The sequence below is a fragment of the Takifugu rubripes genome, chromosome 7, assembly GCF_901000725.2.
Source record: "Takifugu rubripes chromosome 7, fTakRub1.2, whole genome shotgun sequence".
Taxonomy (NCBI): domain Eukaryota; kingdom Metazoa; phylum Chordata; class Actinopteri; order Tetraodontiformes; family Tetraodontidae; genus Takifugu; species Takifugu rubripes.
Genome location: NC_042291.1, coordinates 4,601,643 through 4,624,486, shown reverse-complemented (window position 1 = coordinate 4,624,486; position 22,844 = coordinate 4,601,643). Strand labels below are relative to the sequence as shown.

The 22,844-nt window shown below is 51.6% G+C and overlaps 3 protein-coding genes across 9 annotated transcripts; 1 reads left to right on the top strand and 2 right to left on the bottom strand.

Annotated features, from left to right (window-relative positions):
* Positions 1-780: 780 nt before the first annotated feature.
* On the top strand, positions 781-5,140 carry aldh5a1 (aldehyde dehydrogenase 5 family, member A1 (succinate-semialdehyde dehydrogenase)). Its single transcript, XM_003965798.3, has 10 exons — positions 781-1,195; positions 1,281-1,364; positions 1,730-1,900; positions 2,013-2,129; positions 2,272-2,415; positions 2,494-2,637; positions 2,712-2,870; positions 3,357-3,520; positions 3,672-3,730; positions 3,809-5,140. The coding sequence occupies exons 1-10, from the start codon at positions 914-916 to the stop codon at positions 4,018-4,020; spliced, it is 1,536 nt and encodes a 511-aa protein (XP_003965847.2). The 5' UTR covers positions 781-913; the 3' UTR covers positions 4,021-5,140.
* Positions 5,141-5,145: 5 nt separating this feature from the next.
* On the bottom strand, positions 5,146-10,025 carry kiaa0319 (KIAA0319 ortholog). 3 transcript variants are annotated; one of them, XM_011605227.2, is made up of 16 exons: positions 9,910-10,025; positions 9,409-9,455; positions 8,700-9,343; positions 8,461-8,581; positions 8,277-8,342; positions 7,703-7,852; positions 7,491-7,632; positions 7,278-7,426; positions 7,053-7,204; positions 6,824-6,962; positions 6,588-6,747; positions 6,364-6,500; positions 6,100-6,222; positions 5,929-6,019; positions 5,763-5,854; positions 5,146-5,676 (listed from the first exon to the last, which is right to left on the bottom strand). In XM_011605227.2, exons 1-16 carry the CDS (start codon positions 9,945-9,947, stop codon positions 5,525-5,527), a joined length of 2,403 nt encoding a protein of 800 aa, XP_011603529.2. In that variant the 5' UTR covers positions 9,948-10,025; the 3' UTR covers positions 5,146-5,524. The 3 variants fall into 3 exon arrangements, with proteins under 3 accessions (XP_011603529.2, XP_029694190.1, XP_029694191.1); XM_029838330.1 differs by lacking the exon at positions 9,910-10,025 and having other exon boundaries at positions 9,409-9,887; XM_029838331.1 differs by lacking the exon at positions 9,910-10,025 and having other exon boundaries at positions 5,763-5,851; positions 9,409-9,887.
* Positions 10,026-10,604: 579 nt separating this feature from the next.
* dennd4b (DENN/MADD domain containing 4B) lies at positions 10,605-22,599 on the bottom strand. 5 transcript variants are annotated; one of them, XM_011605212.2, is made up of 30 exons: positions 22,444-22,561; positions 20,810-20,947; positions 19,409-19,738; positions 18,784-19,039; positions 18,619-18,688; positions 18,037-18,206; positions 17,724-17,965; positions 17,572-17,638; positions 17,226-17,284; positions 17,008-17,152; positions 16,742-16,917; positions 16,394-16,494; positions 16,102-16,317; positions 15,886-16,031; positions 15,672-15,805; positions 15,489-15,603; positions 15,095-15,301; positions 14,859-14,987; positions 14,623-14,764; positions 14,396-14,548; positions 14,067-14,310; positions 13,643-13,910; positions 13,252-13,356; positions 13,002-13,177; positions 12,690-12,843; positions 12,373-12,612; positions 12,165-12,261; positions 11,931-12,096; positions 11,779-11,837; positions 10,605-11,697 (listed from the first exon to the last, which is right to left on the bottom strand). In XM_011605212.2, the coding sequence occupies exons 2-30, from the start codon at positions 20,884-20,886 to the stop codon at positions 11,552-11,554; spliced, it is 4,590 nt and encodes a 1,529-aa protein (XP_011603514.2). In that variant the 5' UTR covers positions 20,887-20,947; positions 22,444-22,561; the 3' UTR covers positions 10,605-11,551. The 5 variants fall into 5 exon arrangements, with proteins under 5 accessions (XP_011603514.2, XP_029694087.1, XP_029694088.1 ...); XM_029838227.1 differs by having other exon boundaries at positions 14,396-14,545; XM_029838228.1 differs by lacking the exon at positions 20,810-20,947 and having other exon boundaries at positions 19,409-19,735; positions 22,444-22,599.
* Positions 22,600-22,844: the final 245 nt, after the last annotated feature.

The following is a 22,844-nucleotide window of genomic DNA, read 5'->3' as shown; positions in this document are numbered from 1 at the left end:
CAGTCTGCTGCTCCTGGTCCTGAGGGTTCCGAACAGTCTATGGTGGTGGGAGGAGTCCTTAAGGATGCTGCGTGCTCCATGCAGGCAGCGCTTCTTCTGGCCCCCCTCGATGGCTGGACGTGGGATCCCTATGATGCGTTGGGCAGTTTCCACCACCCGCTGCAAAGGCTTGCACTCAGCCATAGTGCAGCTTCCATACCAGACTGTCTATTGTACAGCAATAAAGGTTCACCAGGACAGCTGAAGACAGGTGGTTCTTCCTCAGCGTCCTCAGGAAGAAGAGGCCCGGAGCTCTGTCATATTTGTAACTTGAATTGGTTCTATTTGCTAAATAAAATGTTAAAATTGGCATTTTTCTTCTTGAAGTCTTCATTCAAAGAACACGTGGGCTAGCAGTGACACACGAGAGGTATTGCGATCCAACACGATGGTGGTGATGTAGTGGACCTATCCTGGAGTAAAGAGTCGCCCCCTGCCGGCCACATCTTGATGGTCTTCACTGGTGGCCTGACACGGTTGATGAGGGGTGAGGAACAAAGAGAGCTGGTCTGATTGCCCCAGGTGTGTAGGTGTGTGTGTGTGTGTGTGTGTGTGTGTGTGTGTGTGTGTGTGTGTGTTGGGGGGGGGGGTATCAGCTCTCTCGACAGATCCACGCAAAAGACTCACAACTCCATTGTCGTTTAGGCAAAAACAGACTTGAAACGTAACCGTGAAGAAGTCCACTCAAGCCCTGTTCCAGAATATAGTCTGGTCCCGGTACCATCGTCACACATTCCCACCTCTGTGATCTTTGAACACACGGGCACCGTGCTTGTGTGGTCACGTGGTCGCGTCACGTGACGCCCAGCCGAGCCTGCGAGACTGGTTGAAACCGACAGAAAGCGCCCGAACCCTCCGCGGCGCCTGGTCCGGGATGAGCGCCCTCTGTGTGCGGTCCAGCCGCCGCCTCCTCCGGCAGCTGCTCAGCACCGCCGCCATGAACCGACGCTACACCCTGGACGTCGCCGCTCCGCTGCTCCGGACTCAGAGCTACGTGGACGGTCGCTGGGTCTCCGCGGCGTCGGAGTTTCCCGTCGTGGACCCGTGCACCGGGCAGGAGATCGTCCGGGTGTCCAACTGCGGGCCCGGCGACGCCCGGACGGCCGTGGTGGCTGCGTATGAGGCGTTTCAGTCCTGGAAACAGACAACCGCTAAGGTACGGCCGTCAGCGGCTCTCCGGATTTACATAACGCCCCCATGTGCGCGCACACGCACGGAAATCATGACGTTGGCTCCTGCAGGTGAGGAGTCAGCTGCTGAGGAGATGGTTCGACCTGCTGGTGCTGCACCAAGAAGACCTGGCCAAACTCATCACCTTCGAGTGTGTGAGTACTGCTGCATGCTAATGCTAATGCTAATGCAGCCGTTTAGCCCTTTGGACTGAAATGCTTCTTATCAAATTTTCATTTGTATGTGTGATGATTTAAGTCCAGTTCTGGTCGACGGAATCTCAAAAGGGTTCAGTCTAATTTTGATCAGTTTTTGTAAAAAGATAAATAAATCAAAGTGTGTAACCTGTTGGCATCAACAGCCATTGACAGGTGAGGTCCTCTCAGGTGAGGTCCTCTCAGGTGAGGTCCTCTCAGGTGAGGTCCTCTCAGGTGAGGTCCTCATCGCGGTTCTCCTCATTCATCCTCAGCTCCCACCTAGAGCTCCTCCCCTCAGGCTGATTTAGGTCCTGGTCTTTCAGGGTAAACCCATGCGTGAGGCTGTGGGAGAGATTCTCTACTCCGCGTCCTTCCTGGAGTGGTTTTCCGAGGAGGCTCGGCGGGTGGATGGAGACATCATAGCTTCACCTTTCAAAGATCGGAAAATTCTGTTCCTCAAACAGCCTGTGGGCGTGGCCACCATCATCACGCCGGTGAGCAACGACAGGTTCTGACAGTCCTGCAGACAACAGAGAGTCCTGGTTCAAGGTCTCCACAGGTTGTCTTAACCACCATCTTCTAATCAAATACGATGTTTATCCACAGTGGAACTTTCCCAGTGCCATGATCACCAGGAAGGTCGGAGCTGCTCTGGCTGCCGGCTGCACTGTGGTGGTCAAACCTGCAGAGGACACGCCGCTGTCGGCCCTCGCTCTGGCTGAGGTCAGCACATCTCAGTCAGCTTCTGGCCACATGGGCTGCCTGCTCCAGTGGAGCCTCATTGGTGACCTCATTGGTGACCTCTGGTGGTTCCACAACATTTTCACCCGTCTCTTTCTCCTCTTGTCGCCGTCCCGGATGGTAGCTGGCAGAACAGGCTGGGATCCCACCGGGGGTCTTCAATGTGGTTCCTTGTTCCAGAGAAAACACCCCAACCGTGGGGGAGGTCCTCTGCACCGACCCACTGGTGGCCAAAATCTCCTTCACTGGCTCCACGGCCACTGGCAAGGTGAGAGATTCGGACTGTCTCCCCCTGCTGGCTGAGAGAGGTAGTGTAGAGATACAGTTCAGAGTGTTTGTTTTTCAGTTGCTGCTGAAAATGGCTGCCGACACTGTGAAGAAAGCGTCCATGGAGCTTGGTGGCCACGCCCCCTTCATTGTGTTCGACAGTGCTGATGTGGACAAGGCGGTGGGCGGAGCCATGGCTTCCAAGTTTAGGAACTCTGGCCAGGTGGAGTGTTGAGGGCTGCTGAGCGAAGCCGCCTCCTGCGTCCGTTGACGTCATTGTTCTCTATCGCCCGACAGACGTGCGTGTGCTCCAACCGCTTTCTGGTTCAGAGCAGCATCCACGACCGCTTCGTGGAAAAGCTTCATAAAGCGATGGAGGCGGAGCTCCGCATGGGTCATGGGTCGGAGCCGGACACCACCCAGGGGCCGCTGATCAACAGCAGAGCAGCAGAGAAGGTGGTGACCCAGGAAGCAGTTCATGTGTCAACGTTGACCTGTAGCGCATCGTTAGGCCCCGTTTACATTAGCACGTTGGAAATCAGCACGTTTTTAATTCAGAATGATGTCACATTGGACCGGGGTGGGCTTTGATCCTTATTACTGAAGTAATCAGGCCTTGGTCGCCCGTGTGGGGGTGTGTCCACTGTTGAAATTAACCAATCCTGAGAGAGCCTTGGGTCACACCTCCAAAGGGTGAAGAATGCTTTTTATGCTCAGGTGACCTTTGACCCTAACCTGACGCCATAGTCCAGCTCATTGGTCCACTCTTTTTTTGAGAACGTTTAATGTTGGGATCACGCCGCTTCCTTATATGTGTATAAGCCGTGTAGACGGCCCGTTTGCAGCGCCATGGTCACGGTCAGACACAGTTCAGGCCATTTCACACTTTTAATATTTAAGCAGAATGTTGGTTTTTAAGACCCCCCCATGACTGACCTGCAGGTGGCGCTCCAGATATCAGACGCCGTTTCGCAGGGAGCAAAGGTCCTAACGGGCGGGAGACGTCTGGAAGGGTCATTCGTGGAGCCGACCCTGCTTACTGATGTCACCACCAACATGTTGTGCATGAAGGAGGAGACCTTTGGACCGCTGGTGCCCGTTGTCCGGTCGGTAACTCCTCACAGGAAGTGTGTGGGTGTCATGTGACTGTGTGTTTCCTGTAAAGATCTTGTCCGTATTTGGTGTGAAACGGGGGTTCTGGCTTTGCGTGGATCCAGATGCTGATGTTGTTAAGCAACCAGAACTTTCCCCGATCAGGTTCAACACTGAGGACGAGGCTGTGGCCATCGCCAACGCGTCCAACATGGGCCTCGCCGGTGAGTCGGACTCTGTCCCAGCGTACCCAGTCGCCCCCCTCGTCTCCCAGTCTAACCAATATGGACCTCTGTCCCCAGGGTACTTCTTCTCACAGGATGTGCGTCAGATCTGGCGTGTTGCCGAGGCGTTGGAGGTTGGAATGGTCGGAATCAACGAGGGGTTGCTGTCGACCCCGGAGGCGCTGTTCGGAGGGATCAAACAGTCCGGGCTGGGCGCCGAAGGCTCCAAGTACGGCATCAACGAGTACTTGGAGGTCAAGTACGTTTGCTTCGGCGGCCTGGCGCCCTGAAACGGCGGCACTTTGAGGAGTTAAAGATGTGATCTGCCCTTTTCTGGCTGGGACGCTGACTCTCATTAGCATCCTTTAAATGGTGGCGCCCGTCCAACTGACCACGAGAGACGACGTCCTCAGAGCTCTGAACCTGACCCCAGCTCTTCTGACACCTGTCACCCTTTAAATCACCCTTCTGCATTGTGCTTCTGTATGAAAACGTCCAGAATTCCTCCTCATGAGGGTGGAAAACCTTTGAGTGCTATTTGAGGTTTTTAGTGTTTCCATTAGTTTTTGATGGTAGATTTCAAAGGAGGGTGGAAAGCACCTACTTTCTCCACCCTACTTTCTCGGATCGATCGATTTTACTGTGGCTCATTACCAACGTCGTGAAATCTTTATTAAAACCCGTCCATAAAATTTTGAGTTATTTCAGTAACGATCCATCAAAGGCCGGCAGTCACATGAACTCCACCAAGGTCATGTGATCATGCAGCCATCAGACTCTTTGATCAGTGGTGATCCCCCAAAGCCAGAAAATGGCAGACTACACTTTTAATAACAGGAGCAACGCTGTCTTCTAGCTAGTTTTAATGTACTTAATGTCAAATTAAAAAGGCTAATATGGCCACGACAGCTCTGCTAACATGCTAAAAGTGACGCTAATGCAGCGTTCTTTACAATTCCTAGAGAAAGATGCTTTTACTGCAGATGAGCTACTTAATGGACTAGATGGAGGCGCTGGCGTATGTGGTAGTAAGAGTTTGTCGTGAGCTTTTTGACAATTGAAATATCTGATTATCACATTGCAGATTTAACAACCTGAGAAACTTTACAACAAACTAGCCAAACAAAAAGGGACAAAACATGGAAAGTTTAAAGATAGAGATGGTGTAACTGTCCTGCATTTGATCATGTGATTTTAATGGTTGTTTCTTTTCCTTCTAGTTTATAAATCTCTAAACCTATCTACACAGTTTGTCTGAACATGAAATGTCGATCTCTTTGAATTTGTAAAATCTGTCTTTGATTCATTGTCAGGCGATGCCTTTTGATGGTTTTCTGATTTTAGAGGAAAATAGGTAATTTTATTGATTATTGTTTTTATTACTGACTATAAAAGAGGTGAAATCCTACAGTCTGATTGGTTAACTGTCATGTAACATTGCATATTGAATAAGAACCAGTCAATTGATTGTGCGCTCCTTTCATATTGACATTGGTAACATTTGACAGAAGCTACCATCGCTCCTTATCCCACAGCTGCGGGCGCTCCTGGGCCCAATGCTGAGCCTTTTAGGGTCACGGCAACGATGACCACATTTGTGTCCACTGATGAAAGTTGCTGGAGTTTCGTGGGGGGGGCTCAGGCCAGAGTCCTCATTGGGTTTCCAGGCTAACAGCAAGCTAACCCCGCATGTCCACTGTCAGAGACCAACACTGGCCTCACGGGGTTTGTGGGTGATGACGACCTTCAAACTTGAATGTCCACTAGAACCGTCTTAAGGGGATCCAGGTCCGCTCAGCCAAAGGTGTTTCCACAGCGAGAGGCCTGACCCCGGTTTCTGCTGCGGGTGGGTCCATCCTGACTGAACGTATTGTCCTGGTCGCTGTCGAGCTCCGACTCTGACATCATCAGGCTGGAGTTGTGCTCCGTGCTGCGATGCTTGATGCCTGACAACCGACAAGATGCCACGTAATCAGTTCGTGCCAGAACCAGCCGGGAAAGCCGGTGGCTCTCCATCTGAAGGGGGACTTACTGAACTTTGGTCTCAGCTCCACCCTCTCCTGGTCATCCATATTGTCCAGGATGGTGTACCTGGTCTTCCGTCTCACTTTGGTCTGTCTCCTCCTGGACACACAGACACACACTCCTGAACAGGAAGTCCTGGTAGACAGACTGGGCTGCGACCACCTCTTGCTCACCTTTTGCAGCAGCAGATGAAGGTCCAGCTGATGGAGAGGACAAAGACCACGAGCAGGAAGCTGGTCAGGATGACGTACAGAATCCGCCACTCTGAAAAGGGGAAAAACCTTTGAGCAGGTGACGATCCCAGTCTGCTGTTACTGGTCCGTCCTACAGTATGTTAGAACTACCACAGTTGCTCTCGCCGTCGCCAAAGTATCGACGAATCGGGTTCTCCGTCCAGAAGAGGTCGCACCTGCACTCTTTGCTGACTGGATCACACTGGCCCCGCCCAGAACAGCGTAGCAGACACGCTAAAGTATGAGGAGAAAGCCGCTCAAACGTGCGTCACGTAACCCTCCGCATTTCAGCCAATCAGGCTTCAGAGTGGGTTAGCATAACAGAAACGGTTAGCATAACCGTAGCAAACCCCTCCCCCTCCACGAGGAACTCACAGACGGCGTCGACTCTCAGGACCCTGAACAGCAGGAAGTCATTCTTCTGACCCAGCAGCTCGTTTCTCAGTAGAACCGCCAGCCTGGACCCGGACATGGGACCTGTGGGACCTCTAACAGAGAACCGCAACACTGTACTACACACACACACACACACACACACACGGGGTGAACAGGCTGAGGCGCTTCTTGATACACGACCATTTGCTGCTGTGCTGCCGTACCTGGAGTCCGAGCGTCCCTGCAGCGCTCGGACCTGGACGTCTCCGTTGAGGACGTGGAGCAGAGCGGCGAGCTGTCGGATCACCGTGTCTCTCTGAGCAACGCTGATCTGCGACACCGGCACCAGCATCTCCAGCTCCACCTCCTGGCCACCGCCGCGTTCTGCAGACACAACGAATGATCCATCAGAACTGATATCCGGGAGCTTTCCAATCCAAAGAGACAGTTTGGCTCCCACCTGGTCGGACTTCCACGGTGGCGGTGGCGCTGCTGGAGCGGCCCAGAGCGTCGGTCACCTTCAACCGGAACAGGTAGGTCCCCTGGACCAGATTGGCCAGGTAGAGCGAAGCCTGAGAGTCCGAGCCGTAGAGAACATCCTGGAAATACAATCATCAAAGATCCATGTCCCCAACTTCACTCCGCTGAGACAATGAAGGTTCTGGTCGGCTCGGCTTATTAGTTCTGACCCCAGCAGCTGGACTCTGGCGGTCTCTGACCCACAGGAAGTGCACCTCGCTTTGGTCGCCATCGGTTACAGAGCCTGGCAGCACCAGAGAGTTGTTGGGCAGCGTGAGCGTGTGGCTGCCGCTGGCGTGGGCCACGGGAGGAGGACGTCGGTCTGCAGGAGGAGAAGGTGGATCATTGGCCCGTTATCACCTCTGGAGCAGAACCGGAGCAGAACCGGAGCTTACTCTGCAGGACTCGCACAGACAGTAGCGCGCTGTCTGTCGCCCCCTGCTGGTCACACACCGTCAACCTGAACGTGTACTGTCCTGCCTCAAGGCCTGTTACCGTGGCAACCGCCCGGTCGGCTCCGTCCAGCTTCAATCCAGTTGGCCCGCTGAGGAGGAAACCGTCACCAAACGTTCAACGCGATGTTCAGAAACACAGGTGGGTGGAGTCACCTGACGGCGTCCCAGCGGTAGCTGACGATGCCGCGGTCGTCGGTGCTGCCACTGCCATCGAGCAACAAGCTGTCCACCGGCAGAAACAACCTCCGGTCTGGACCCACAATGGCCACCGGGCCCCCGTTTGACCCCTTGACCTCTACAAAAGAATTATTGTCAACCCGGTGAAGGTTAAACCAGTGAGAGCAGCGGTTCCCATGCTCACTTACCAGCCTGAAAAGCTACGGTGGTGGTGGTGGTGGTGGGCGGGGTTGTGGGTGGAGAACCGGGGGTTCTGATTGTAGTGGGGTCAAAGGTCAGGACCCTTCCTGTTGAAGCTGGTGGAGCTCTGACGGCAGGCCTGAAAACCGTCACCAGACCTGAGGAGCATCAGAGACAGACGGGTGAAGACCAGCTCCATGGAGAGGTTCACACTGATGGGAGCTGTGGGGGGAGTTCTGCTCCCCAGGTGACACACGAGGACCAGCACATCGGTCCAACTGCACCATGGGGACATTCAGTCGGATCAGAGCTGGGTTAAGGTCAGAGGTCAGGATCAGGGTGAGGGCTTTGAGTTGTTATGTCCCTGAAACCTGATATACTGGTTCAACTGGACCTCATTTGGCAGCTTCAGATCAGATAAGATTCCAGTTTGTTCGTGTTTTCTCGTCACATACACCTTCACCACACCTACTGCTCCACCACCCTGGTCAGGACGGACAATCGGACCAGGTCTTCCCCAGAAACTGGGCCAAACGTCTACAAAGTTCACCTGTTTTTCAGGGTTCTGTGTGTGTGTAGTACCAGTTGTGGGCTGTGGTGATGGCCTGTGGTCCACAGGGTTTCCTGGGGATGGTATCAGGGGCTGACCTGTGGGGGTGGGTACATATGAGCCATCTCACGTTCATCACATTTCTGTAAATCAAGCCATGTTTCTCTTTGATCCAGAAGGTCCGGTGGTGTTTTGGGGCTCCGGCTGCAGGTGTACCTGTTTCTGCAGACGTGCTGGTGGGCCTCGCAGAGCCAGGAAGTGATGTCACTACCTCGTAGCGGGCTGAGTCAGTTGTCAGCTGCAGCGGCGGGGAGTCGGCACCACTCACTGATTCAGCCTGAAGTCAGGAAGATAAATGAATCAAATAGAAACAGGCCTAAACCCACCAAACCCAGGTCCGAACTGACCTGGGTTTGGTTCCTATACGTTAACGACCACATACGTTCATCACTTACCTGCGTGAGGTTTTGGGGCTCAGCTGGACTCCTGCTGCCTCCCTCAGCCGCCTGGCTGGTGTTCAGCTGAGACATGGCTCGTCTCTGGTCCACATCACTTCCTGTCAGGCCCTGGTCTGGACCCTCCTCCGCCTCCGATTGGTTGAACGGGCGTCCTGTCACAGATGGTCGATCCGTCTGGGAGATGTGACTCGTCTCCTCCGGACGTCCTTCTGAGTAATCCTGCATTCGCAGCTCAGGCTGATTCTGCTGAGACCCATCGTTCTGGGCCAGGTCTTTCAGGCTCTCCAGATCCTCAAAGATCTGCGAGGGAGGTCTCCATCTGCCTTCATATGGATCTCCCCTCACCAGAGACTGCAGGATCAGCGTCTGCGGTGATGTCCGCCGCAGAAAGACCAGCACCGAGTCGGCACCCGGCCGCTCCTGCGGACGGCAGTTTGCCCTCTGCTGGCAGCTCAGAATATAGCAGTGACCCTCAAACAGCCACGCCAGGTCGTAACCCCGCAGGTCGCAACAGGCCGCCACACACTGAGCTAACGACATCACGCCCGGAACCCGCACGATGCCGCTGCTTTCAACATCTGGAGACACCACGGCTGCTGAGAAGGTCGCCCCCTGCCAACACTGCGACGCCACTGCAGCTGCTACAAGACATTTTATTTTGAGATTAACACTTCATTTACAAAGTGCAGTTTGGCTAAAGATCTACCTTTGAGAGTGGGGAGCAGCAGCAGGAGCCCCGTGGACACGAGCCACCTAAAAGAAACATTACCAGGAGAGATCACGTGATAAACGAGTCCTAAAGTTTTCAACATCTCGTGGTTCTTCAGACAGAACTGCTATCAGAACCACAGTCCAACACTGGTCTCGTGCCACTCCCCGACAGGAAACAGCTATTACAGATCACAAAAATAAAATTCTACTCATTCATATTAAATACGCAGTTTAAAAAAGCATTTAAAACATTCATCTGAAATTTAATTTGGATAATATATAGAATTCTCCACAAATTCAAATCCCACATCCCACGAAATGGGATGTAGCTGGTGAAAACAAACTACAACCGGGACGAACAAGCAATAATAATGTCGGCAATAAAAGGCATCGTCTCTGCATCGCGAGGCTCGCGCTCATGACATGGACGAGCCTCGTCTCGAGCGTTGGCCAACAGACAACAACCTTCCTGTCGTCGCTGGAATAAAAGACGCACCTGCCTGCGGTCCGTGAGCCCAGTTCTCCCAGCAGCATCTTACTGGTTTCTCTGCAGCAGCCCCACTCAATCACAGGATGCGGACTGCACCGTCACAGGGCGGGTTCACGCGCGGGTTCCGAACGTGTTCCGGAGAAGAACGAAGAGCCGAGTCAACCAAATGATTCTACTTCCGGCTGCTAATTTCAAAGCCAGACAGACAACGTCGCAAAAATACTGAAACAAAAATATTGTCATCTGTGTTTTTCGTGTTTAAAGGGTTTGATTACATTACTAAATTACATTACTAGTTGACTATTGTTAAACGTGTATTAAAAACCAAAATGGTGTTTTTGCAGCAGTGAAAAAGTGACCCAGGCCGCCAACAGGTAACCGCTTCCCCCGGTGACTTAGCCGGTATTTTTGTTTTCTGCTTCGTCATCATCTCTGTCCTGAAGGAACCAAAATAATTTCTTTAAAAGAAACTCACAATTACACACAATGACATTTGTTCAAAACCTTGCAAGCAGAAACAGTTTTTGAAAAATTATACTGAATGAAAAGTGAATATTGTTACACATTCATATTTATGCTCCTTCTGAATGGTGTCCCCATCTAAGAAACACTTATTTTGAAAGCAGACCTCTGATTTCCTATTTAGACTCCTCTGGGTCTGGAAAGAGTCCGGGTATGAACGAAATAATCCACACAGGGCAACCCTTTACCTCTAGATTTTATTTTGGCCTTTTCTTACAAAAACAGACATGTGAGCTCACAGCCACATATAAATTACAACAGCAAACACGGTTTTCCTTTAAATAAACTCAGAATAAACCATCATTTTACCACCTAAATGTTGACGCTTGTGACAGCAGCAGAGGAAAATCACACGTTTGGATCATATTTAGCGTGAAAGAGACACCAAGAGGCTGTAAATGTGACATTTACCCTGAAAACAGTCAGAACGTAAACATTTTTATTTTACATACTTGTGAGGTCATTTACAGAGAAGACTGTTGCTGACACACACACACGCACAGTGAGCATGCTCAGACCCAATGAGTGGTTTTAATTTTCATCTTAAATGAATGAAACACAAGAAGGTTGTTAATTTTTTTCACTTTTACTGGTAAAGTTGGAAGCGCTGAAACTCTGCTTTCTCGATCTCCCTTTGATGATAAAAAGCTACTTTTTAAAACTGTAGCTAACTAAGCAGCTAAGGAAAAGTCACATTAGGAAACAAATGTTAATCAGGTCATGAATGTACAGTTGTTGTAAAACAGGAGTGGAATAACAGGACATGGACGCGCCTTCATAAAATGACTAATCTATCCCACTAACACCTCCACTTAAGTTATTACAACTTCCTGTTGTAACAGAAGTCAGCTGACCGGCAGGTCCAAATTCACATTGAGAGGGTTAAAGGGTCACTTCACCCAAAAACAAACTTCATTAAAAAGTGAATTATGCTTTAAAAGAACCTTTTTCTCGGAGGTGACGAAGGGAAATCTGACCTTGTGACTGCTGCTAAAACCACGAAACACAGAAATGTCACCATCAGGTCACATCCTCACCCTCAGCGGCGCCAGAATCTGCTGATGCCGCTTTAGGTTTTGGAGTGCGGCGTGTCCACCAGGGGTCGGGAGCACGATCCCCAGATGCTTCAGCACTGGAGCGGCGGATGGAAGCTACGTCTGCAGTCCACAGCTTTGGCACCAGGAGGCTGCGCTCGCTTCCTCCGGAGCTCGTCCCGGCCCAACGTGGCGCTGAGCCGCGAGTACGCCGCCTTGTACCTTTTATCAAAAGCAGCTGCAGCGAGAGAGGAAAGGTCACTTTGATACTGGTTCTGAGAGCTGGATTGTGATCAGCAGGAACCAGAGTGTGACGTACCGATGTGGTCTTTGCCCATCGCTGCCAGCGTGAGGAACAGCATCTCTCTGTACAAGCTCCTGTCAAACACACAAACACACCATGGTCAGCACGCCAACGGATGCAAGGACACCATCAGAACTGTAGTGACCCGTGTTGAAAGCTCCTCCCACCTCTGGGTCCTCGGTGAACCCGGCTGCTTGTCCAGTGTTTCCAGGAAAAGGGTGATGGCCTTATGGACCTCGTTCATGCCCACCCAGCGCAGCACCTCTTCCAGGAAGGACAGCGTGAAGGGGTGGTTGTGTCGCCGCCAGCTGTAAGTCCTCATCGGGACGCCACCTGGTGGAGAAAGACAGTGATGCCAGGAAAACCTCTTTCACATCTTCAAAGTTTGCCCAGTTTCTTACTGTGGATCCGCCAGAGGACATAGAGGGGAGGCCACTGGTCCACATCGGGGGTCAGGGTGTCCCACAGCAGCCGCACCCTCAGAGTTGAACCTTCAGGCTGGAAAAACAGGTACAAGCGAACCATTTTTATAACGGCGACCTGTCCCTCACTTTGATGCATCGCTGACGGTTGAGTTGTGTCCGTTTGCTGGACGGCAGGTGAGTTTACCTGTGCGAATTTGCTGACCAATGGCGACGCTTGGACCAGCTGCAGTAAGTTACTGGGCAGCCCAAGACGCTGGAAGTACCAGACTAGGTTCCAAAAGATAATGGAGTGGTTGTCCAGGAACTGAGGCTGGGCCAGCACTGCTTCACCCTCATTCTCCAACAAACTCTCCAGCTCCTTCCTCAGAACCAGAGGGCTCAGGTACGCCACCGTCACCTGTGGAGCTCCGCCTGCTGAAGCTCCCTAAAGGAGGAGGGAATAGAAAGACTGGTGAAGAGGAAGAATTCAGCTTTTGGCAGATTCAGGTAGTAAAGGAGTACCACAGCTGCGCTGCTGTTTTCTGAAAGTCTGCTCGTCTCACAGCCGGACTCAGTCAGGCCATTACACTGGAGCCGCAGTGAGGAGTCCTGACCAGTGGGGGGGCTGATGGCACTTTTGAGCTCCTCCTCAGGGTTCCAGCTACTCTGTTCCGAACTGAGAAACAACACAGAAGAACCACAAGTGTATAAAAATGAATACAGAGAATCCAGAGTCCCCCTAGTGGTTGAAATGCATATATAACACAATCCAGACCTTTCAACACACAGCTACATAGCTAATGCTAACCGGTCCGGACCTTAGAAATTGCAAACCTGCTGATGGGTCGGAGGTCACAGAGCTCAGCGTTCAGAAAAGGGACAAAGGAGGCGCCACAGAATGGGCAGGATGAATTGAGGTTGGAGTCGTCTGATGTCCAGCCCGCCATGATCTCCTCGTCATAAACCAGCGAGTTACAGCTGCGGCACAGCGAGCAGCTGGTCATCAGCACCTGGACACACGGAGGTCGGCTCAGCGCCACAAGCCCTCGCAGAATCAATCTGCCATTTGTCATGTCAGCTCTACCTCAAGTCCCGCCCCCTCTTGATTGGCATCCCAGGATCGCCGCAAAGGGTAGCTAGAAGTCGGCGTATCCGTCAAGTCGAGGTCACTTCCTACTGACAAAGAACTCTGGGAAAAGGCCATAAGTAGTTTAATATGAAGCTTAAAAGCACTTGTTTTCAATCCACAGAAAGTGCTGTAACGAACCATCTGGAGATGATAAAAACACCTCTGAGGAGGTCAAACGAGAAGCTTTGACCAAATCATTGATTTTAGTCATTTTGTCTGATTTTGCCTGATTGTAAATGAGCAGCATCACTGAACCGGATTGGTTCCTGCTCTGAACAGTTACTGTGTTCACGCCCATGTCAGCACCTTCACAGACAGAAGCAGAGAGTGATGTCACAGCCTTCACCTCAGATGTGGCGTTGACCAGCTTCTCCTTGGCTCTCAGAATGGTTTCAGCCACTTTCCTCGACTGCCGCTGCTCAGACACTCTTCGACCGACCGCTGCTCCTCCTCCTCGGGCTCGCCGGTCATCCACACTGGCGGCCCTGCGCACAGATAATCGGTGTCTGGTGGGTGTGAGCAGCTGCTGGAGCTTTCCCGTCAGGCCACCTCGACTGGGCGAAGACACGTTGTTGGAATTCTCGTCTACCACTTTGTCATGATTCCCTTCCACTCTGAGGAGCAAAAGCATGAAAACAGAGTCAAAACGGGATGGAAAATGATTCAATAGAGTCATAAATGTTTGGAAAAAAGAATATCTAATGAGTTGACTGTCAAATCTGAGTTGTCTGCAGTGACCTTTGACCTTTTACCCTGCTAACAGCACCAACCTGCCATCTCGCCGTGTCGGCTGGAAGCTGCAGTCCAGCTCAGAATCAGCCGACTCTGCACACTCCTTGTAGAAGGTGGAGAGGCAGACCTGACTCCGACGAACCAGCACACCTGCAGGGGGCGCCACAGGGGGCGGGGTGGATGCATCTCTGCGCCCCATTGGAGGTTTACCGGAGATGGCGTCGATGCTGCAGCCATTGGTCCCGGCAGCTCCAAGGACGGTCTTCCTGCACGGTTTCATCTCTGAAGAAAGAAAAGACTGAAGATAAGGGGCGGGGCAAGGACGACGCCACTGAGGATGAGGAAGATGAAGAAAAGGATGACGAACTGTCAGCAGGCGTCTTCATGCTGCTCAGACTGCTGCTCTTCACCAAAGGACCCGTCAGAGACTCGTGACTGGAGCTTTCAGACAGGCCGCTCCAACTGGACTGACGAATCAGGGCGGAGTGGGGGCGGAGCCGCTGCTCAGCATCAAAGGCTTCTTTAACCAAAACAAGCTCACGTTAACGGGAGCTCCTCCTACCACGCAGACCAGAACACCACCCAAACCCTGACCTCGTGACCCCACTGATCCGCTCTTCTGACGCCGCTTGAGTGGCTGTCTGAACTGGGCCACCGCCAGCAGGACGTTCCTGAGCCGGGCCCAGCGGAGACGTCCTCCCTGACTGGTGGATGGCCACTTGCTCTCCAGCACTGCCTGAGGACAGAAACCAGGTCATCAACACGCCACCATCTCATCCACCAATCAGACCCAAATGAGCGCGTCAACATACATTAAAGTGTGTGTGTACCTTGTTGTAGTATCCATAAGTGATGGTGTTGGGTGTGAGGCCGGCCTTCTTCATCTCCAGCAGGACTCGTACTGCCAGAACAGGTTGACCGTACTGACCACACAGCTGCATCAGGATCCTGTAGCACACCTGAAAGACACCCACCCCCCCAACACACACACACACATACACACACACACACACATCAGACCTGAGGAACCTCCACTTTGTAAAGGCGTTCAGGTTGTGAATCTCACCTCGTCTGGGAGCACCACCTTGCGGTTCTCCATGTGTTTGAGGACATCATAGGCTGTGTCCAATGTGCGAACCTTCAGGTTCTCCGCCCGAACAAAAGTGGGCAGGTAGATGAACCAGAGGCCATAACAGTGACCCAGCAGGCACTTAGACCACATGTCTGGAACTGCAGAATACTTCTGAGCACTTTTCTGAGCCAACTTGATCTCCTGTGAGACGAGGACAATGAGTCGACACCCCACTTCCACTCACATGTCCTGCCTATACCTTAAGTGTCCACTAGAGGGCATTAAAACACCCCTGACCAAAGGTCAGAGGGGAACGGTTGTCGCGTCCTGAAAACTTCATATCTGATATCAACAGATATTTTATCCTTCCTGCTGTTTGACTACAAACCTGTTTTGTCCGCCGGGGGGCGGGGCTACTGGGGGCACTGCCTTTGGCGGGGACCCGTAGTTGGTCCTGGGGCTGGTCGAAGAGCTCAGGCCTCAACGTGGGAAACGTTTCGTAGCTGGAGAAACCAAGGTTTTTTTTAGAAGCACAGAGAAAGCTGCCGAGCTTAACACACCTGCAACACACCTGTAGAGGGCAGGGCAGTCGGAGCCGTCAGCTTCCTGAGGAATCTCAGGAGGCATGATGAAGACTGTGTGTTCTCCGCTGTGACTGTCATCCAGATCAATGAGCCGGACCTCCTCTGGCTTCTCCCCATCCACCTGAGGGAGGACACACAAATTCAGCACCACTGCAGCTGGACCACTTTCATTAACCCAGTGGAGGTCGCGACCTATCAGACCTTTTGGACGCACTCGTCGAAGAACTCCAGGCAGGTGTGCCGGTCGCTGACAAACGAACACTCTTCGATGAACTGAGTGAACATCTGCGTTCTGGTCAGCTGAATGTAGAACTTCTGCTGCGTTCGCTCGCGAGACTTCAGAAAACCTGCAGGATGAAGATGATCAGCAGGAGCTGGCGGCGTTCTCGCTGCGGCGGCGGAGGAACCAGCACTCACCCTGCAGGTTGAACAGGGAGCTGCAGTCGGTGGTGGTGTCGGACGGCGCCTGGGTGATCGGCAGCAGGAAGCTTCTGTAGCCGCGCAGGAGGCAGCTCATGAAGCGCAGGAAGGCCTCCTGGATTTCCAGCTCCAGTTGCTTCTGGCTCCGATAGATCTGATCGTAGTCTGTCAACAGGAACTCCAGCGTCGCCTCCTCCTGGCCAGGATTGCAAACTGCAGCATTGAGGAGACAGCGTGAGGCCACCGGCACCGTTTATGTCAACGTAAAGGCAGACCAACTTTCACTCACTCTTCTCCAGAGTTTTGTGGAGGTTTGTCAGAGTGTTGAACAGAGTCTTCCCTTGCTTTCTGGGTAAGGATCGCCATGACAACGGTTTCTTGTCCTCTGACCTAAAATAGAAGAAGGTCAAGTTTGGTTTGCTGCCTTCAAGATCGGCAAAAGGTCAATTTTAGAGTTCCTGGCAGTTCTGGATCAGTCCGAAGTTCTTCAGACCTTCAGGTTAATGTTGTGTTCATGTGCTTTTCCACTTTTATTAAACAATATTTCTCTGACGTCAGTTTAGCTTCTCTTAATCAACGTCCCTCAGCTCCGCTGGACGTTTGGGGGACACATCAGTGTGCAGCTGACTGGACTCACTGGAAGATGGTGTTGGTGTCCAGGTCCACACACACCACATCGGTGGGAGGGTCATGCAGGTCAAAGTAGCTGGAGTGGACGCCAACGATGAAGGGCATCGGAGCGAGCAGGACATCAGCCATCTGCAGCGGACACAGCGGGATGTAGGGACAGATCCAGCGCAGAGGGAAGCTCATCTGAGACACACACACACACACACACCCTTCTCACTTCCTGTCCTGTTCCTGGTTGTGTGTCTGTGTGTGAGTGTGAGTGTGTGTGCTTACAGACACCAGGGCCTCACTAACAGATGTGAGGACGTCAGGCCGCAGCGAGTGAAGCAGCAGTTTGTGCTCTGTGAGGACAGCGAGCAGCAACGTGCAGGCGTTCTCTGGCCCGAGGTTCTGCAGCAGCTTCAGGAAGCTAGCGCCACTACAGAGTCATCAAATGAAATCAGTCATCAAAGCATCAGTCAAACAGGTGAAGATGTGAAACTTTAACTGACCTGAGAGGCAGCGGAGATGAGACCGGTTGACAGAGCAGCAGATTATCGTAGGAGGAGAGCTGAGGAGTCCAGAGGGTCAGGAAACATCTGCAGCGATGAAGCTACTAGTGCTGCTAATGATGCTAACACTGCTACACTCAATAGTGCTGCTAACACTGCTTACAGTGCTACAGCTAATAGTGCTGCTACCATCAGATGATGACGATGTGTGCTCCAAAGTAACTCAAACTTTAGCTTTAAATAATTTTTTAAGCATCAAGGGGCAGATCTTTAAGAACTTTCTTTTTTTTTACTTTCACCATGTTTATGCATTCAATTGTCTGCTTGTTATATTTGTCATTTTTACCTGAACCAGGATGCGCGGCCGCTGGGGGGAGGGGAACGGGACGTTGTGCATGAAGCTGGAGACGTGTCTGCAGAGAACCAACAGGTGAACACAGGGCAGCAAATGCTCCCTCTCCACTCCAACAACTGTGAATCAAATGAATCTGAACTCACTTTTCCAGCGGGAGGACTTGAGCTCCAGAGACGGAGTATCTGTAGATGAAGGTGAGGAACTTCTGGAAGACGCTGAAGAAGGGCCAGTGTGACAGGACGCAGATGCTCTTCTTCACTTGCAGGCTGCGGTTGGTGATAGGCCGCCGGTCAACCACGCTGAGAAGCCCCAACCTCACGCGCTGCCGCTCCGACAGCAGCTCCTGCTGGAACGACTCGTAGAACTGGATGGCGGCACCGTAAACCTGCAGGTACACGGGTCCATCATAGTCCTCGCTGCGGAAAGCCTGACCTCCTCAACATCTCTGAGACCTACCTTGTCCCCAGAAGCCGATGTCAGGACAAAGGTAGAGAAGACGGGCAGCTGGTACTTTGTGTTCAAAGGCCAGCTCTCCACGGTGACGCCCATCGGAAGACAGAAGACCGGAACAGAGTCTGGAAGAGGGAACGTCTCCAAGTCCTCTTCCGGGTACCGACTGAGTAAGCCTGAATAGAAGAAGGAGGAGAATGAGGAAGAGACATTTCCTGTGAGTTCATCACTGAACAGACACCGGCAGATCTGACATACATTTAACCTCAGCCGGTTGCTATGGTAACGCCTTAAATAGTGTTGAGACACCTGTCATTTGCTGGTTTCCACCCCCTTGAATTTTGAAGGAACCTCAATTATTGCTGTAATGAGGAGGAATTCTGGACGTTTCAAGGTAGAAATAGATCCCAAAATGTGATGGAAGCACTTTTATTGTGAGGCAGGACTTGAGGGGAGGGGACCTCAGAGCCATGAGGCCTAGCAGTTTAGCAGATATCTGGTGAGTGTGTCTTTGCTGATGATGAATCAACATCCCTAATATTAATACTCATTAGCTAATATTAATGCTAACGACGCACAGATACTCACTGGGTTTGTAGACCAGGGCATTAGCTTTAGCCACCGCTCTCTTGTAGCACACAAACAGGGCCGGACCCCACTGGACACAAACATGTTAGTCAGCAGGAGCGAGTGCCAGCTGATGAAGACTTGGTGATTATGGCAGGGAAATAAGCCCCGCCTCCTGACACTCACCATGCTGGTGTTGAGGTTCTTGTCAACACGACAGAACGTGTGTGGGGCCACTTCTCCCTTGCTGGGCAACAGGAGGCCGATATCAGTGATGCCCAGGGTGTGGAGACCCTGCGTGTCCAGAGCACGGCGGTAGGTCAGGAACACGCGGTGAGCCGCCGGGCCTCCGCCAGAGGTCAGACTAGCAGAGCGGCTGTAGGGCGTGGTCTCGATGATGTACCAACCCTGCTTCAGCTGCTCTTTACCCTCATAAAGAACCCTGCAGACCAGAGAGACACATGAAATCAGAACACTGACCAAACCATAACAGGCAGCTCAGAGGTGAAACACCTTGTGGGCAGCAGCTGATCTAGAACCTGCCAGGAGCCAAGCTGTTCCTGTGCCTGAGGTACTGTGTCCTCCTGTCATTTTTAGCCATCTTAGCTTCTTTAGCAACTCTTAGCATTGTTTGCGAGGAGCAGAACTGGGACAAAAGCTGGCGATCATGTGGACCAGCATGATCCTGACAGACAGGTCAGGATCATGCTGGTCACCGTTTCACCCTGCGACATCAACGTCTTGGTTATGATGCAACGTTAGATTCTCATTCCACTCTCATATAACCCAACAGTCGTCTGCCAGGACTCACCCGAGGTCCAGGATGGGTGGTTTGTCCCGCCCCCGGCGGTAGCACAGGAACAGGTGAGGGTTGTTAATCAGCCCGGCGCTCAGCTCGGCCAAATGTCCACCCAGAGTCTTGTCAATGCAGGTGAAACCCTCTGGAACCTCCTCGCCAAGGCCACGGGCGATCACCGCCAAGTCTGTCACAGACTCCGCCCCTCGGCCTGCCATGAACGACGAGGAGCCAGACGAGGCGCGACCGTCCTCCTCCAGAGACGTCCATGGTCCCACCGGGTCCAAACCCGCCACCACAAAATAGTCCACCAGCTGTGGACATTTCTCCTCTGTCATGCCTCTGCTGGGAGGAGATGAACTTCATTACTTTCCAAAACATTTTGTCAAAGAACATTAGGAGATGATGAAGATTAATTAGTCCAACAGCGGCGCGTGTGTGTGTGTGTGTGCGTGTGTGTGTGTGCGTGTGTGTGTGTGTAAATAAGAGGCACCATGCCAAATCCACCTTATGTAACGTCGTACTGGAAACTGACTAAACCCTGCCAACATCTCATCCAGAGCAGGGGGAACCCTGTTGCCGTGGTTACAATAATCAGGTTACTGCAAACATATCATATGATTACCTGCGCTGCCTGAAGGCATCAACAGAAATGTGTTGAGCTTATAAAGGAACAGAGACACAGTCCAGAGTGGCCCCCTGGTGGCTGGCAGCAGTACAGCCCAGAGCGTTCTGACCAGCAGCCAATCAGAGGTCAGTATCAGCTGCTGCGCTAATCACATCTGCCTGATGAACAATTCACAGTTTAATCTACTTATGTTAATCGGATTATGATGAGACAAATCTAATTTCAGCCTGGACCCTCCAGAATATGATGCCAAATAACAAGGTGAAAGTGACCCCAGAAAGGTCGCAGCAGAGGAAGTGGGAAGAACACAGGGTCAAAGGTCAGCAGGAAAACAGGAAGAAGCCTTCCAGCCTGTTTCCTGTTCATAGATCACTTCCTGGTGACCACAGCTCATCTCCTAGTGGTGAAAATACAGTTCAACACACACACACACACACACAGACTTGTACTTCTATCTTTGTGACAACGTTCATAGACATAATGCATTACCCAGCTCCTAACCCTGACCCCTGACCCTTAACCACAACACAACAACATCTTAACCCTCAAACAGTTCTCTTAAGTGAGGACTGTCCAAATGTCCTCACTTGGCTAGTAGAATGAGTATTTTAGCACGCAGTATGTAGTAAGCACAACACACACACACACACACACACACACACACACATACAGTCAAAGAGCCAAAGATAAAACATTTGTAGGATACATTTTAAATGGGGCCTTTGGGGGCGGGGCCTGTCAGCCTGAGGATGATGTCACACGGAGTAGCCAATCACAGACAAACTTACTAATCACAGTCCTGATTCCTGATTAACATGGTTTCTTCTTCTTCTCCTCGGATGGAATCCGTGTCAGCTTCAGACATGCCTCTGACCTCTGACCCTGGCACTGCGCAGCGGAGGAGGACTGTTCCCTACAGTCGGACCCTGACGGTAGAGGTGAGGTTCCAGCTGAAGCAACTTCACATACTCAAAAAAGAAACTGAATCTGGTTCTGCTCAGAAGCTGTGTCACCACAAATCCACTTCCTGTCGTCAAACTGGTGTTGTTCCACTCCGCCTGGACGCACGAGCTGCGACGCTACATGAGTGCTGAGGCCTCGCCCACCTGAGCTTTTGGACAGGAAACAATGATAGCACGCGCCGAGGTGCTTTTCTGTTCAGTAAAGAGGAACTGAGACGCTGGAACAGGAAGTCATTGCTGCCGAAAACTGCAGTGCTGCTTCGCCACCTGACACAAACTTACAACGTCTCACTATGCTGCAGCAACACTAACCAGCTAATGCGCTAACGCGCTGCAATGTTAGCATCCGAGATCCACAGAACGTCACCAAAAACCGGAAGCTAAAAAATCCCACTCACACAAATAACAAACAATATTATTTAATCTTTTTTTGGGGGGGGAATCAGTCAGCGAACACAGTGCACCACGAAAGTAGATGCATGCTGGGAAATTGTGGCGAGGGTGTTCGGGATGCTGCGACCACGCTGTTTGACCAGTTAAACTCCAGTAAAACCACAGGGAGCAGCCAGTAAACAGGCCGAGCAAGTGGAATGCATGAGTAAAAACATAAAGATAGACATCTTTCACGTGATTGGCTGGAACCCCTGCTGGTGGTTGACTTCCTAAATGTGATGAGCTCTCAACACATCATCACCCTGGGCAACCGCGATGGTCGGTCACGTGATGAAGTGAACGAGGAAACGACGGGATAAAAATGTCCAGTGAGCTCCTCCTGTTTTACTTTCGCTTTAATATATCGGCCCGTTATAGCCTTAACAAGCACAAGCAAGAACAAGAACACAGGCGCACACACACACACGCACACACACACACACACACACACACACACACACACACACACACATACACACATACACACACACAGGCCTGAGCAGCTGCAGGACATTTAACACCGCCACCTTCACCGAAGCGGGGTCCATTGTCGGACAGGGTTCTAAAGCTATAGACTGTATCGCAGGACCAGGTGAATGTGTGCGGTGTTTGCGTGTGTGTGCACGCGCGTTTATTTATTTCCCTGCGCCGGATTTGTGCGTTCGAGACGTCACCGTTTAAATGATCGGACGCAGTCCGTGTCCCGTACCGGTTCGGGTATCAGAACAGAATGGACCCGCATTCCCTTCATGAGCGCTGAGGAAGTGAACCTTGATGGTAAAACATCTGATTATCCATCTAACTATTGCTACACAGTTAGAAACGCCCGTGTCGCAAAAGGCTTTGGTGACTAAAAACATTAATTGAAGAAACTGAAGGAACCGTGTCCGATGATGGATGCCGTTAAAGGACTGGCTTTAGCTCATTGTTAGCCATCCGCGTCCAGAGACTGTTTAGGATGTTCTGGTAGAGCGGGTCGGTCCAAGAGCTGAGCCGACCTGCTGAATGTGTTCTGGTGTCAAACATACCTCGTTGTCGCTGCTGTATTTTCCCCCGCTGAACTGGAACCACCATGTTTAGGTCACTCTTTCACATGTGACGTCCATGTTTGTCGTCTGTTTGGAGCCGCAGCTGCACGTCAAAACCACCCGACGTCACAGTGAGGCACATCCGGGCAATTCTTCCGAATTAAAAGCATAATAAAAGGTTTATGCACTGTCCCATATGATTTGCAGTTTTTACCTGTACAGACAGCGATTTAAGAGCATTTTAACCTCTTTATTATACATTATCTTCTTTATTCTCAGCAAACACAAGTGATAAATAAAACGAATGTTATGTTACCAGTTACGTTCATAGCTGTTATACGGTTGTTTAAGTGCTTCACAACCCACAGAAATGAGCACATTAGCCTCATCCAGCTGATCTA